Source organism: Mustela erminea, chromosome 10 (assembly GCF_009829155.1).
Source record: "Mustela erminea isolate mMusErm1 chromosome 10, mMusErm1.Pri, whole genome shotgun sequence".
NCBI lineage: Eukaryota > Metazoa > Chordata > Mammalia > Carnivora > Mustelidae > Mustela > Mustela erminea.
Window position 1 is genome coordinate 97,818,044 of NC_045623.1, and position 14,553 is coordinate 97,832,596.

General features: G+C 54.1%; 1 protein-coding gene across 1 annotated transcript in view; it reads right to left on the bottom strand.

Moving 5' to 3' along the window:
- Positions 1–1,258: 1,258 nt before the first annotated feature.
- Positions 1,259–14,553, bottom strand: part of PADI3 (peptidyl arginine deiminase 3) — a 29,680-nt gene continuing 16,385 nt past the window's right edge. The window contains exons 10-16 of the mRNA XM_032301911.1: positions 13,410–13,517; positions 12,077–12,228; positions 10,525–10,669; positions 10,314–10,416; positions 7,719–7,798; positions 4,708–4,833; positions 1,259–3,188 (exon numbers count right to left, since the gene is read on the bottom strand). Coding sequence (XP_032157802.1) covers positions 2,955–3,188; positions 4,708–4,833; positions 7,719–7,798; positions 10,314–10,416; positions 10,525–10,669; positions 12,077–12,228; positions 13,410–13,517 — 948 coding nt within the window. The 3' untranslated portion in view covers positions 1,259–2,954. The remainder of the gene's footprint in view (positions 3,189–4,707; positions 4,834–7,718; positions 7,799–10,313; positions 10,417–10,524; positions 10,670–12,076; positions 12,229–13,409; positions 13,518–14,553) is intronic.

A 14,553-nucleotide genomic window follows, 5' to 3' on the forward strand; every position in this document is an offset into this window, starting at 1 on the left:
CATCTTTCTCCTGATGACCCCGTTGATACTCGTCAAGGAGCTGAGCTGGATTTCAGAGGGGACATGTGTGCTCCAACTCGTGGAGACCAGAAAGCCCAGTCGGGGAGCCTGGCAGGCCATGGGAGGCAGAAGAATGCTCCCTCTGCCCCGCAAAGATGTCTGTATACTAATCCCCAGAGCCTGTGACTGTGTTCCCTCACGTGGACCAGGGGAATCAAGGTTGCAGGTGGAATTGAGGTTATGAATCAGCTGACCTGGAGATGGCCACTTAGCCTGGCTCATCCACGAGGGTCTTTATAAGCGGAAGAGGCAGACAGAGGAATCAGAGAAACAGCCAGAGAGCCCACATCACTGGCTCTGAAGATGAAGAAGATGTTATAGGCCAAGAAATGCGGGCAGCTTCTAGAAGCTGGAAAGGCAAGAGAACAGATTCTCCCCTAATGCCTTTAGAAGAAATAACTCTGCTGATACCTTGACATTAGCCTAGTGAGACCCATTTCACACCTCAGATCTCCGGACTGTAAGATGATAAATCTGTGTTGTTTTAAGCCACTATGTTTCTGGTGACTCGGGACAGCAGTAGTGCACAACTGATAGAGCAGCTCTATCTTTCCCCGTGTGGACAGGTGAGTGCCGTGGGTGGCGGCCCAAACGAGAGCTTGTCTTGCTTCCCCTCTGCATGGGGGTCAGGTGCCCGGGGCTACTCAGTGGTACCACCCACACCAGCCGAAAGCATGGGAGGTGAACGGGAGAAGCAAGAAGTTTCCAGGGCTTTCTGTTGGGTTCTGGGGTTCTGTTGGGAAGGCATGGGCGGGACGGGGGAGAAAAGCCTGCTTGCAAACTCATCCTAGTTCTCTTGATTTTTCAGCACTTGACTTCTAGAAAGTCACATTCCCCACTGCAAACCCTTTCAAAAAATTGGATTTTCAAAAAAAAAAAAAAAAAGGATTTTCTCAGCATCGGTATTTGGACCAGCTTCCCTTGGAGGTGGGCTTATTCTGGTAACATCTGGCCACATAGGGGTACTGGGAGTCCGGTCCAGAGAAACTTTTTTTTTTTTAACTTTTGGCAAAGTTTATTCATTATTTACTTATTTATTTTTTCTATTAACATATAATGTATTTGTTTCCGGTGTACAGGTCTGTGACTCATCAGTCTTACACAATTCCCAGCGCTCACCATAGCACACACCCTCCCCAGTGTCCATCACCCAGCCACCCATCCCTTCCCCACCCCTCCAGCAGCACTCAGTTTGTTTTGGTCCAGAGAATCTAAGTAAATCATGGTGAGGAAGAGGTTTGGGGGAGAGGCTGTAGCACCTTCTCTAACCACTGGGAAGCAACCCAGTCCCGGAGCCAGACTGAGTGTGTTTCTGTTTTGCACCCTGGTAGGGGGTCAGACGGACACTGAGCAGGGGGCGTGATTTCCTGAGGCTATGAAGCAAAGCCCACCTGGCCTTTTCTGGGGCACCCGTGGCCTCCCATGGGCAGGAAGGAGGATGCTGAGACGCATACACAGCAGGCGCCCCATGCTCCATGCACCCCGGCTTCCCCCATTGCCACACTCACGATGCAACCTTCCGGCCACAGCTCAGACCCTCCCCCCGCCATGCTCACTTGGCCCTGGAGGTCTGGCCCTTGACCCCCAGGCTTGCATGCATGTGGCTAAATCACTGTAACTGTCCACGGTAGCCCTCACTCTTCCTGTGGTCAATGCGGAACCACCTCCCCATCTTACCAAAACACAGACCTGTCTCCCCCAATTCTTCACGGGCCAGGCAAGCCTATGCCTCAGCTACAAACAATCTCTCCATTCTATTACGTTCTAATCCCAAAGAAGGGCCAGAAGTAGACCCAAACCATTCGTGTTGCTGTAGCTTTATTAGCCAGTGATAGAAACCCAGCTAGATCCGTACAGAACACATATGGAACTGGCACACATCTGGAGGAACCCTCCCACCCCTCGCCCCCTCCCCTGGCCCTCAAGGTAGGTCATTCCCAGAGCTGGCCCACTGTGAGCTGTCTCGGTGGATCTGCCCATCTGGGCCCCCTCTCCTGAGGCACAGCAGGACATGGAATGGTTGACCAGAGAGCAACACAAAGCCTGGTACTGATTCTCCCCTCCTGCAGAGAGCGGTCTGGGGCCAGGGAAGCCTCTTACGCGTTATGAAGGACATCTCTCCCCTTTGCACCCATAGCCTTCTTAAAATCCAAGAATTTCCCACATAGTTTCATCTCCAGGAAATTCCTGGAGGTTTTTGGACAAAGCCAGATTTCTGAATGTCAGATGATGGGGCATTTCTAAGGCTAAGGGCCAACAGTCATTCCTTCAACACACATCTAGAAAGGACCAACTGTGCGAAAGCTCCTGCTGGGCCCTGGGTGGGGTAGAGAGCTCAGCATCTGTTCAGAAGCTTGACAGATAGACTGGTGATCCAACCTTGATCTACACGGACCCCACCTCCTTCCCTCTGTGGGAAGCTATGGGTAGAATCTCTTCTGGGTGGAGGGATCTGACTTTAAGGCTGTTCCCCTGCAGAGTGAGAGGCAATTGGACCCAAGCAGAATTGTGGGTCCTTCCTCCATTAGAACACACAGGACAAGAGGGCAAATCACACACATGGATATTTCTAGACCCCAAAGTAAATTTGAACCCAAACAGAGGATTTGGGGATGGGGAAGAGGAGGCTTGGAGGAATCTCCATGGGTCATGTCGATCCTCATGAGAGGCCACAAGAAGTGAGGGCTTTCTTCTTGGGAGGCCAGCAAGAATCAAGTCTGAGAACCAAATGGGCTGCCAGTGGTGAAGAGTGAACACTTCAAGGGAAAAGGCTTCTGAGAGAAACAGTCACCCTCGGGGTGCTATCTGGAACGCTGGGGTCTCTTGATGCTTATTGTTCAGGGCCGGCTGATGTCCTGTCCCAGGGGCAGAGGATAGGGGTGCGGGGGACGGGCTCAGGGCACCATGTTCCACCACTTGAAGGAGAAGGGCTGCCGGCGCACGTTGGTGCCGCAGTGGACCTCCCCGTGCAGCATGTGGTACGGGGTGAAGTCGTCGATGAAGGTGCAGTGCAGGCCCAGCGGCTCGAGCAGGGCGCGCACCTTCTCCTCCAGGCAGCAGCGGCCGTTGATGATGGGTCCGAAGGGCTTGGGGATGCCCAGGTGCTTGCCCAGCACCAGCATGTTCACCTGCAAAGAGCGGGGTCCCAGCTCAGGGGTAGTACTTCGTTATCAGCTCCGCCTCGACACCTGCACCACACCTGGCGGGACCTGGTACCTGCCTTGCGTGCAGCCCTGAGAAGAGCTCCTTATCCTTGCACGCAGTGGGAGAGTCACCTGGGCTGCTGAGACTCTAGCCAGATGTGCCATCCCACGGGAACAACCACAAAGCTCCCAGGGACAGCTCATTTCTCCAGGGACATCCCTCCTTACGGGCGGACTACGGTGGCTGCCATGTTTGTGGGGCAGAATCGCAACTTCCTAGGTTGTAGCTGATTGGACCAGGGCAGACATCTGACCCACGCTGGACCAATCAGATTCTCTCTCTCTCTCTGCGGTATTTGAAGTTGACAAAGTGGGTCGGTCCAGTGGATCGTTGCCCGTGTCTGTGTCTCTGTGTGGCGATGCTACACTAAACCTCCTGCTCTGGCTAAGGCTGGCTCCGGTGGCCCTGTTTCCTGCAAAGGCTGGAGGCATTTACGTAAATGCAGATCCGCCTTAAACATGCAGGAAGGAAGGGGATTGATAAAAGGAGGGGAAACTGAGTTTTGCAAATGGGGAAATGGAGGTGGGCATAAGGTTAGCCAGAAAGGGGAAGAGAAAGGGGGGATGAAGCAATGGTGGTGTGGACAGGCTCCCTGTAAGGCTCTGATGGTGGGTGAGTTGAGTTCCTCTGTGGGGTGGAGGTGAAGGGGGGCTGGAGGAGGGGAAAGGAGGGAAGGGGTGGAGAGTTGGGTCATCTATAGCAGTGCTACTGGAAGTGTGGTCCTGGGAGAGCAGCCTCAGCGCCCCCTGCTGAATCAGAACCCATGGGGTGGGGCCCCAGCAGTCCAGGTGTTCCAGAGGCAAAGCCCTCCGGCCTCAACCAAAGGTCATTTCCCCCAAGAAGCCTTCTTGGAGCTCCAGGCCTTCCTCTCAGGCTGGAATTGCTTTGTTCCACCTCTCAACTGGCACAGGACATTATACAAAAGATATCCTTGAGTGGGACACACGCTTAAGGGAGGTGAGGAGAGTTTCCCAGCAGTAGATTAGACTGGAAACTCCCTGAAAGCAGGGAGCAACCTTAATCGTTTCTCTGACAGTGTATCCTAAATATCTGGGGGTTGGGGGAACAGCTATGCACTGGGACAGAGGGGACACAGGGGGTGTCTGAGCTCCCAGCTGATACTGAGTGCTATGCACACGTAACCTCATGCGATCATTGATTCCCTCCACGAATATCAAGTGGGTCCCTGGGTGAAGGGAAGGGCCGTTGCCTGATGGTCCTTGAGCAAGGGGCTTAGCCAGTGAGCCTTCTGTAGTGACCAGGACAGTCAGCCAACTAGACACCCATCTGCTGGCCATCCTGGGACCCCTGATTCTCTCTGCCACCCCCACCAGCCACCACAATCCCACACAAGGCAGTGACCAAACATCTTGCTCTTCTGGGGAGCAAAAGCTTGGAGCCTAACTTGATGAAACAGGTTTAACTCACGAACGGTGGTCTCACCAAGTCAGGGAAGAAGGCCACCGCCTTTCTCCTCTCAGTCTTGAAGAGCTGGGGGATGTCGATGATGTCCCGCTCGGTCAGGCCCAGCTCCCGCTTCAGTACCTCCCGGTTCCAGTCGATGCAGCTCTAGGGGGCGTGGGTAGAGTTGGAGAGACCTTATCAGCGAGTTTTGCGCGGACCCAAGAGGTCCTGTCTGGTTAAGGAGACAGGCTGCCCATATACCCATGGGCTAAACTTTCCACACAAACCTTATCTCTGTGTCCCTTTGTCAAAATACACCTATTCTGGGTCCCCCTTCTCACAGTCCTATCCTACCAGCTGGGCTAGTTCCAGAGTGTTCCACAGCATTCTCTTTTTGTGAGTGTTCCAGAATGTTCCATATTTAGCCCTCTTGCCTTCTTCAGATCCTTCAGTCTTATGGTTTAAGACATCATCTACACACAGACAATTCCCACATTTCTACTTCCTAACTGCATAGAGAGCCCACCCTCTTTCCTGATCTCAGATTTGCACATACAACCACCACTGGGCACCTTCAGTGGATGGCTAATTGGCACATTAGATAAAACATGTCCAAAGACGCACTCTTCATTTCTACACACGTCACCCCTCCCCGCGCCAGTGTCCTTCAGCTCCATAAAGGCAGCCAGCTGCTTGAGCCGAAAGCCTTGCTATCCCTCCAGTGCCTCCTTCCCCCTTACCTCACACCCATCTTCAGCAAGTGCCGGGGGCTCTACCTCTAAAATATACCCACAGTCTGACCTCTTTCCACCACCTCCACTGCTCCCATCTGGTGGACAGCCATCCCCCACCCAGCCTGAACCAGTCACCCTGCTTCTTCCGCTTCCATGCCCTGTAGCAGCCCTCATTCTGTTCCTCGTGGACCTCCAGCTGGGGGGTGGGGTAGACTTGACCAAGAGCCTCACTGCCTGGCTCCAGCTCTGAAATCCCACGGCCACACCTCCCACCAGCTGTTAATGGCCAATGCTGAGTGCAACAAGGGTAATAAGGCAGACCCATGGCCATCTTGGCTTGTGGACCGCCCCCCACCACGGCCCCGCCTTGCTGAACCTGTCTGAGACTGCATGGCCCTACAGGATGCTTCCCTCAGGCTTCCTACCCCCTCACCCACAGAAGGTCTGGTCTCCCAGCTCCCTCCAGCTCCCTTCCTCTTCCTAACAGCTTCCCTGATGGGGCATGAGCACTGGACTGGGGGAGTCTGGAGCCCTGCCTTCTAGCCCCTTCTCTTCTGGGCTTCAGTTTCCCTGGAGTGAAGTAAGGCATGGGTTCAGGTGCCTTTAACTTTCACTCATCTCAAGTGTTTACACACGCCGACTCCTTTAATCTTCTTCACTTTATAGAGGGAGACACGGAGACAAAGGGAGGCCAAGCGTCTCCCTCAAGGTCACATACCTAGTGGGTGGTAGGGCTGGGATTTGAACCCAGCTTGCCAGGGCCCAGCACCCACAGGCTTAATCCCCTCACCTTAGCTGGAAGGTGTTGTCCCTCCTGATCAAGAACTTTCATTGGCTCCCCATGACAGCCGGAGTCTACCCTTGACCTCCTAAGGCTCCACTGTGAAAATGCCTTCCCCTCAGGACAGGTTTCCTTGTCCTTGGTTCGCAGGCACTGTCCCTAACAGGATTCCTGAATGCTTAACTCTGTCTTGGCATTTCCTTCTTAGATGACAGCTTGCTGGGTATTCTGTTTGCCCTTCTGGACCTTCGCTATGGCCTTCTCCTCTGCTCTATGGCTTGGAAGCCTAGTGCTTGGAATGGGGGGCTCCTGTGCCCACTGCCTTCTGGCTAGATGCTGCCGTGGGGCACTGATAGGAGGCGGGGGTTGGGTAGCAGAATGCTGCTGGGATATTTGTTCCTGAAGCTCCTTCACAGCCAAGACACTGTGGGCTGGCCAGGAAAGTCACAGCTCCTATCTGCAAGCCCTCTTTTCATGGGGACCTCTCCAGGTTCCAGCAGCATGTTCCCTCTCTAATGCCATCAGGTCTAGGGGTAGTGACAGCTCCCCTCTTTCTAACCTGGGAGTATTACACAATCTCCTGTTGATTTCCTCAGATTCTGCCTGCACCTTTATAAATATTCCCTGATTATGGGACGCCTGGGTGGCTCAGTTGGCTGGGCAACTGCCTTCAGCTCAGGTCATGATCCTGGAGTCCTGGGATTGAGTCCCGCATCTGCCTCCCTGATCAGCAGGGAGTCTGCTTCTCCCTCTAACCTTCCCCCTTCTCATGCTCGCTCTCTCTCTCTCTCTCTCACTCTCTCTCTCTCAAATAAATAAAATCTTTAATAGGTCACCCAGGTGGCTCAGTGGATTAAGCCTCTGCCTTCGGCTTGAGTCATGATCTCAGGGTCCTGGGATCAAGCCCTGCATCGGGCTCTCTGCTCGGCAGGGGGCCTGCTTCCCCCGCGCTCTCTCTGCCTACTTGTGATCTCTCTCTGTCTCTGTGTCAAATAAGTAAATACAATCTTTAAATAAATAAATAAATATTCCCTGATTAAACTATTCCAGTTTTCCGGCTTGAGGTCCCTCGTGTTTCTTGCTGGGACCTAATGTCACTACCCCCACCCCCTGCTATGAAATACTGATATATTCTCAACACAGCCACAGAGCGATCCTTTCAAAGCATAAATGCCATCAGGGCCCTCCTCTGCCCAAATGCCCTAGTGGCCTCAAATGTCAACGACCTTGCGATACCCTCCATTGTTCGATGACCCAGCCTCCCCTCATCTCCCCAGAACCCCCTGGCTCATCCTCAAATATCCCACGCCCCTTCGTTCTACCTCAGGGCTATCGTCTGTGCCCTTCCCTCTGCCTGGATGCGTGTCCTCCTCACATGCACATGGCTTGCCCCCTATTTCTCCTGGATCAGAGGAGGGGTTGGAGCCCCTCTGCCTGGGCCAGTTCCAGCTTGGGCTTTCACGGACCCTGAGCCTCGGACTCTGTCCCCTTTGCTGTCCCCTAGCCATGCCCACCGTCTCCTCACAGCCCTGTACCTGCACGAACTTATTGAAGCTGATGAGGTTTGCGTTGGAGAGGACCTGGTTGATGGAGACGGTGTTGACCGGCTTATCCCCTGAGAGGGAGAGAGAGATGTTAGAGGAGGAGCAGGAATGATGCCAGAGTTGAGGATCACTGGCTCTGGGAGGCAACCAGGCAGAGGTCAAGTTCACAGCTACTGGTCTTGCGAGTCAGTAGCTCTCTGGCCTTTCTGGACATGGGGTAGACACCACCCAGCAGAGCTCGGCCTGGCCATGGCACAAGCCTGGGGGTGGGAGGGGCGGACAGGTAGCTGAGTGCCACGGAACTTAGAGCTCTATTTGAGTACGCCGGGAGTGGAGATGCCTTTCACCGGAAATGTCCGCCCCTTCTAGGGCACTGGGTGCTGATCCCTCTTCTTTGCCGCTGGCCTTGGTAGTGGGGCTGGGCCATCCACCTGTCCATCAGCCCTGATGGACCCTGTACCTGCCCTCCACGAGGGGAACTCATGGCCAAGAGTCTCCTTGGAGTCTCCATGATGGGCTGGGTGGGGAAGGGGAGGTTAGGCTCACAATCCTCACAGCTGCCAGTGAGCTCTGGATTCGGTTCTCCACATTCAATACCTCATTTAGCTTCCCTGTAACCCCACAAGGTGTGCATTGTCACCTTCTTTACAGATGGGCACCTTCAGGTCAAGGAAGCAAAAAAACTCACCCAGGAGCTTACAGCTAGGAAACAGGGGGCTTGTGATTGAAACCCCAGCCCAGTGCTCACAAAAGGCAGCGAAGCTTGACCAAGGGGAAAGACAGGCCCCCCTGGACCCATGTGTCCATCTGCAGGCTCGGCATCCCCTCCGACCCAGCTGGGGTCTCCCAGCTGGGGTCCAGTGCCAGCTCCATTGCATGCTTGCTGAGCCCTTTGGGCCAGTGACTCCCTTGACTTCCCTGTGCTCTTGGGTCTGCAGGAGGAGGGGATAGTAAGTGGGGTCTGGCACACAGTGTGGCCAGTGAGATGCTGGTGTCCTGGGGCACAGTGGCTTCATGTGGCCTGGTGGCCATGAATTCCCACATTCTCCTTCCCAGCTGGACGGCTGGGAAACCCACTCAGCCTGTTCCTGGGTCTTGTTCACGGAGGACGTGGTCCTTCCAGGAAAGGTGATGATGGCTTTCCCACCACCCGATCTGTAACATCTGGATTTGAGGCTTTTTCAGGTTTGCTCTGGACCCAAAGGCATTTAGCCATGATCCTTATGGGAACAAAGGGGCTGGGAAGACTGTGTTTCTTCCACTTTACACCTGGGGTTCCAGGGTAGCCTTGGGAATGGGGTGAGGATCGTAAACGGAGAAAAAGGAACTGCAAAGTTCTACTGAGAGCTTCTAAATTCTACACAATCTTTTCCCTTGGAGGTTTGGTCCAAGACATTATTTATCTCCCATGAGGCCAAGAAAAGCTATAGTTCCCCCAGCCAAAGGTTTTTGCCCTGAGACCGCCAGAGTCCCTGTCGGAGAGGACCAGTCCTCTCTGATTCACACAATTTTGGTGGGGATAGGGCGATCCCAGCAAGCAGGCGCACTGCCCCCAGCCCCAGCCAGCGATGGCTCTCAGAATTCTTTCCAAGCATAATGAGAATGTGGGACCCATTGTTCAAAGAACAGGAAAAAAAAGTTTCAATAAACATACAAAAATAAAAGGACTTTTCTTTCCTCCAGGGTCTCTCTCCCACCCTGTCATATTGGTGTTTTCCTTGCTCTTGGATATCATGCTCCCTTGGTCACAGGACACCCACTTGGTGAACACAGACCCCCGCAGGACTGGGAGCCCCAGCTGAAACTTGGCACATGTGCACAGCCCACCGGCTGCCCGGCATCCCAGCCCATGAGCCACAGGACCCACATCAGGCCAGATGTCTCCCCTTCCCCCAGGCCTGCCATCCCAAGCCACGGTAAACAGGCAGAATCCGCACAGGGGTGTGCTAGCTCCCTTGCTCGGGGGTGGGCAAGAGGCTCACCCCTTGCGAGGTGCCCACCCCATGACCTGGGGCACTGTCAGTCCACGACAGGGACAGTTAATGCCAGGACACACCCCCCAACCCCTGGGGATGCCGAGGGGCCCATGTACCCAGGCCTCCCCAAGCCCAGACTCCTGCTACAACCACCACCACAGTGGGCAGGGGTTTGAGAAGGGGAGGCCCCACCAGCTCCCACTGCCCATGGCTGAGGCTTCAGGGATTCGGGGGGTACAGAAGGGATCTCACCCCTGGGAGGCAGCAAGAGGTTTCACTCACGAAGCCCAGATGGTTAAGAACTTCAAGACAGTGATGGCAGAGAAAAAAAAAAGAATAAAAGACAGTGATGGCAGAGCATCAGACCTTCTAAGGTGAGGGCGTGGTCCGATGACAACAGGTCACAGGCCCATGCGGCTCGTCATGTCCCTGCCCCTAGTTGCAGGCAGCGGGGGCCGGTGGGGACAAGGCATACAGCAACAGTGAGGCTCTTTGGGGGGACCACCCTGCTAGATAGACTTGGCCATCTGTCTCTCAAGTCATGATGTGTTCTGCTTTAGATGGGGGGGGGCAGGAAGCCTGGGATGAGGGACACAGTGTGGGTACCCACCAACAACCCCTTGGAACAGGAGGGCCCTGCCATGGCCCCACTTCTGCTTTTCCTGGAAGAGCTTGAAGCAGGCGCTAGGGCTGGCCAGGAGCATCCGGAAGCCCTGTGTGGAGAGGACAGAACCGCCTGAGTTCCCTGGCCTGAGCCCGGCCCCCTGGAGCTCATCCTCTGACCCAGACACCAGGGACAGGCAGGTCACCGCCGTCCTTACCTTCTCATCAGGGGCAGGGACGAAGCTCAGAAACTCATCCACATGGCCCACAGCCAACCAGTCCACAAAGAGCTCCACGGGGGGCTGCACCCGCTGCGCATAGAGAAAGTCCCGCACCACCTGGGTGACCCGGCGGCCGCTGGACCTGGGGCCCGAGGGGTCAAAAACATGGCTTAGCTTAAAAATGTCTGTGCAGAAAAGGAATGACAAAGTTTGAGTTTCTGCAATATCCAATTTTTTTTTTTTTTTTACAAAAAACATGCACTGTGTCCTTTAAATTCTGCCCAGGCTGAGCTCTTGAACAGTTGGAGGCAGGACAACTCGACCCCACCCAGTCGGTGACCCCCAGGTCTTGCCATCCCAGCAAACGCTCAGAGCCGCCCTCCGACCCATCTTCACTGGCTCCCAGAGACATTCGCCACCTTATCCGATCCCCTGGGGCCAGGCGGCTCTTCTGGGAGTTTAACTTGTCTCTCTTGCTGTGGCCTCACCTTCTGTTCATCAGTGGGGAGAGAGATGGACAAGATCACCCCAAGGAACACAGAGCCCCAGCATTTTATGCTCGTGAACTTAACCCCCATTCTTCTTTGGACTTCCACATAAGTATCTAATGGCACGGCCCAAATTTCCTCTTTCTTTTTTGTCTTTTTAAAAACAGGATCCACATCCTGTTGGAGCCCAAGGTAGGGCTTGAACTCAGGACCCTGAGATTAAGACCTGAGCTGAGATCAAGAGTTGAATGTTTAACTGACTGAGTCACCCAGACACCTTGAACTTCCTCTTTCTGTGGGATCACATGTTGAGGGCAGTGAATCCCCTCCAAAGCCTCTAGATTCACCTTTATTTGACTGCGAGTTTGTTCTAACTGCTTTGTTGAATTTGGATGCCTCAATGCCCTGGTCTATTCCACAACAAAAAACCATCACCATATAATTCCTTTTCTTTTGCATCAGTATCTCTGTGTCACATGTTGAACAACAAATAGTCTATTATTCTGTGCGTGTGTGTGTGTGTGTGTGTGTGTGTGTGTGTGATGACATCTCATTTTTCATGTCCTATACCTTCCTTCTCCTGTTCTCAGGAAAATATCTGATGGTAGTCATTTACATTATAGTATGAATAAGCTCTTGAAATGTAATTGCTCTAGGACTGTTGAGACTTGAAGCTTTTTCTTCTGGAACTATTAATTAATAGACTGTTATTAGCAATATCATTTCTTTTTGGAAACAGAAGACCTAAGTTTAGTCACAACTTTGGATTCCGTGTGACCTGTACCAGGCCACTTCACCCTCTCTGGGCTCACTTGTGAAATGAAAAGGCTGGACTGAATTATCTCTTAGGTCTCTGCTCACCGTGGCCTTCGCAAAATTCACCAAGGTCAATGGACAGTGTCCGGTCATCAGCCCACTGCTTCCCCTACCTCATCTAGAAGTAGGAATTTATCACTCCTCGTGGGTTCTCTCCCAGGAGTGGAATGATCCCTCACCCCCACCACCCCTGCCACCATCACCACCCTCCACCAAAGGAACACCTCTCCCTGCCCCTCTCTCACCCAGGCAGGTTGCCCCCGATGAGGATCCTCCCCAAGGGGTACTCTTTCCCATTGGCCACCACTGGGGGGCTGACCTCCAGGTTCCCGAAGGAGTCCAGGCCACTCACAGCGCTGTCTAGTGGTTCCCGAGTCACATAGCCGAAATCTGGACCCTGGCAGGGGAAACTGAGTCAGGCTAGGGGTGGGGGTCACCAGAAAGAGCTTGAGCCAACTTGCTGGGCTCTGAGCTCCTTCAGGATGGGGCAGGGGTGTCTGTCCATCATGGACATACTGAGTCAAGGACAGGGATCTGACCTATTCAGTATTTCACGCATGCATGGGGCTAAAGTTGTGAAACACACAGGCACTCTGGGCCTGCTGCCACATGAAAGCACGTTATCTCCGTGGTCACAGGGAGACAGTGGACAGGGCTGCAGTTGCCTATACTCCCCATTAGACATGGAGCCTGAGGCTATGGCCCCTGCCCCTTTCCCTCTGAGCAGACTTCCTGCCAAGTGCAGCCCAAGGGCAAGTACCTGGCTGTTCTAGAGCAGCCTGTTCCTGGGGGCCAAGTGGCTGGGGATGGACCCTCAGTCTTTCAAGTCAGAAAAATGGGAGAGCTCCCCAGGGCCATCTCTTAGAAGCAACTCAAACAACACTGAGGCCCAGGCAAGAGCTTCTACCACCACCTCTGTGATCCAGCAGGGGTTGGAAGGGTCTCATGGTCTCTCCAGCATCAAGGGAGTCTCCCCTCTCTCTTCTAGGAGGTCCTGGTCCCCGAGGACCATCTTCACAGTAGTTCTTATTACCAGTGTTAATCTCAGCTAACAGCACTGTGTGCTCCCTCTGCCGAGGACAGAGAAGCCTCAGAAACACCTGTGAGGCCAGGGCTATCACATCATTTTTGCTGATGAAGAAACCGCGGCTCAGAGAGGGGAGGTGACTCACGCCAGGCCACACAGCATCTGAGTAACAGAGCCTGGTTGTTCCGCCTCCAAAGCCTGTGTTCTTAGCAGCAGCCCGGCCTCACCCCGCCCTTACCTAGGGCTACAAATTTGGTAAATAAAAAGTATAGGATGCCCACTTACATTTGAATTTCGGATAAAGCACGAGGATATTTTTAGTATAACTATGTCCCTTGCACGGTTGGGAACATACTTATACCAAAAGTTCCTCATCGCTGACCTGAAATTTGAAGGTAACTAGGCATCTCCTGTATTTTATCTGGTCGCTCCTGTCCCTAAAGAACGTGGTCCCCACCACCGCGCCCTAGAGTCTACACCCCGGTGGGGCTTTGGAAAACATTCCTCTGCCCTCCGAGCCAGGCTGTAGCCTGCGGCCCCCGACCACTCACCAGGATTCTTTTGTAAGGGAAGTCCTGCAGCTCCCCATTTCTGGGGGAGTCAAAGACCACCGGGAAGGTCTTGTGTGGCGCCTGAACATAGCCCAGCTCCATCTCGTCCTGCGAACGAGAGAGACACCCCGTGGACAACAAAGCCTCCTTTGGGACTGAGCCCTTTGGGGAGGACTGTTCTTGCGGGTTCTTTGTTTCAGGCCAGCTTTGCCCTTTGGGCTGAAGAACACAGGGGTTCTTGACACCTGCTGGCTGGAGGAGGGGCTGGAGGCTCAGAGACGGTGTGCTCTCACCTCTGGTCACACAGCAAGACAGGTGGGGAGTAACTAGAACGTGGATGTGATGCTGGGGGGTGTCCCCATGCCAGATCAGGGAGAGTGGCCACAGAGAGGGGCTCGGGGTGGCCTGAGTTGAACAAACAAATCTCTAGACATCAGCTGGCACCTCTGGCCTCCACACCTGGTCAAGGGTAGGGCTGAGGGGACCAAAGGAGGTATAGGTCTGCCTCCTTCTCAGATCTCTCAACATCTAGCCCAGCTTCATCCTGACCTCTCTGGTCCGGGAGGCAAAGATGGCTCAGCACCCCTACAACATTTTCAATTGCAGGGGCAGGGGGAGGGGGTTTGTTGCAACAGTTCACCACACTAGGGCTTCTCAGCCTTAGCATTCATGGTCCTTGGGGCCAGACAATTCTTTGCTGTGGGGCTACCCTGTGCATTCACTGTAGGACACACAGCAGCAGCCCCGAGCTCTACCCACTGGAAGCCAGTAGCATCGTCAGGGTGACAGCCATTTCTCCAGATACTGCTAAATGTCCCTTGGAGGACAAAGTCGCCTTCCAGGGGTAGCCATAGGGCCGGGCGCTGAGGGTAGGGATTGTGTCCCACACCTCCACCATCCCATTCAGGGCCAGCCCCGTGCCTAGCCCAGATCCTGTGGGTGAATGCAGGTTCAATCCAGTGTCCGTGTGTGCCTGGGTCTCTAGAAAGTTCTAGGGAGAGGGAGGGAGCTCTAGGTCTATAGTAAGAAAAAGGAGTGCCCTGGGGAGGACAGTCACAGCCCCCAGGTCCTTCTAGATATCCACAAGCAGCCTCACCCCCCAGCCCCGCCCCCAGTTAGGCTGGGCCAGCCTCTCCCTCCACGG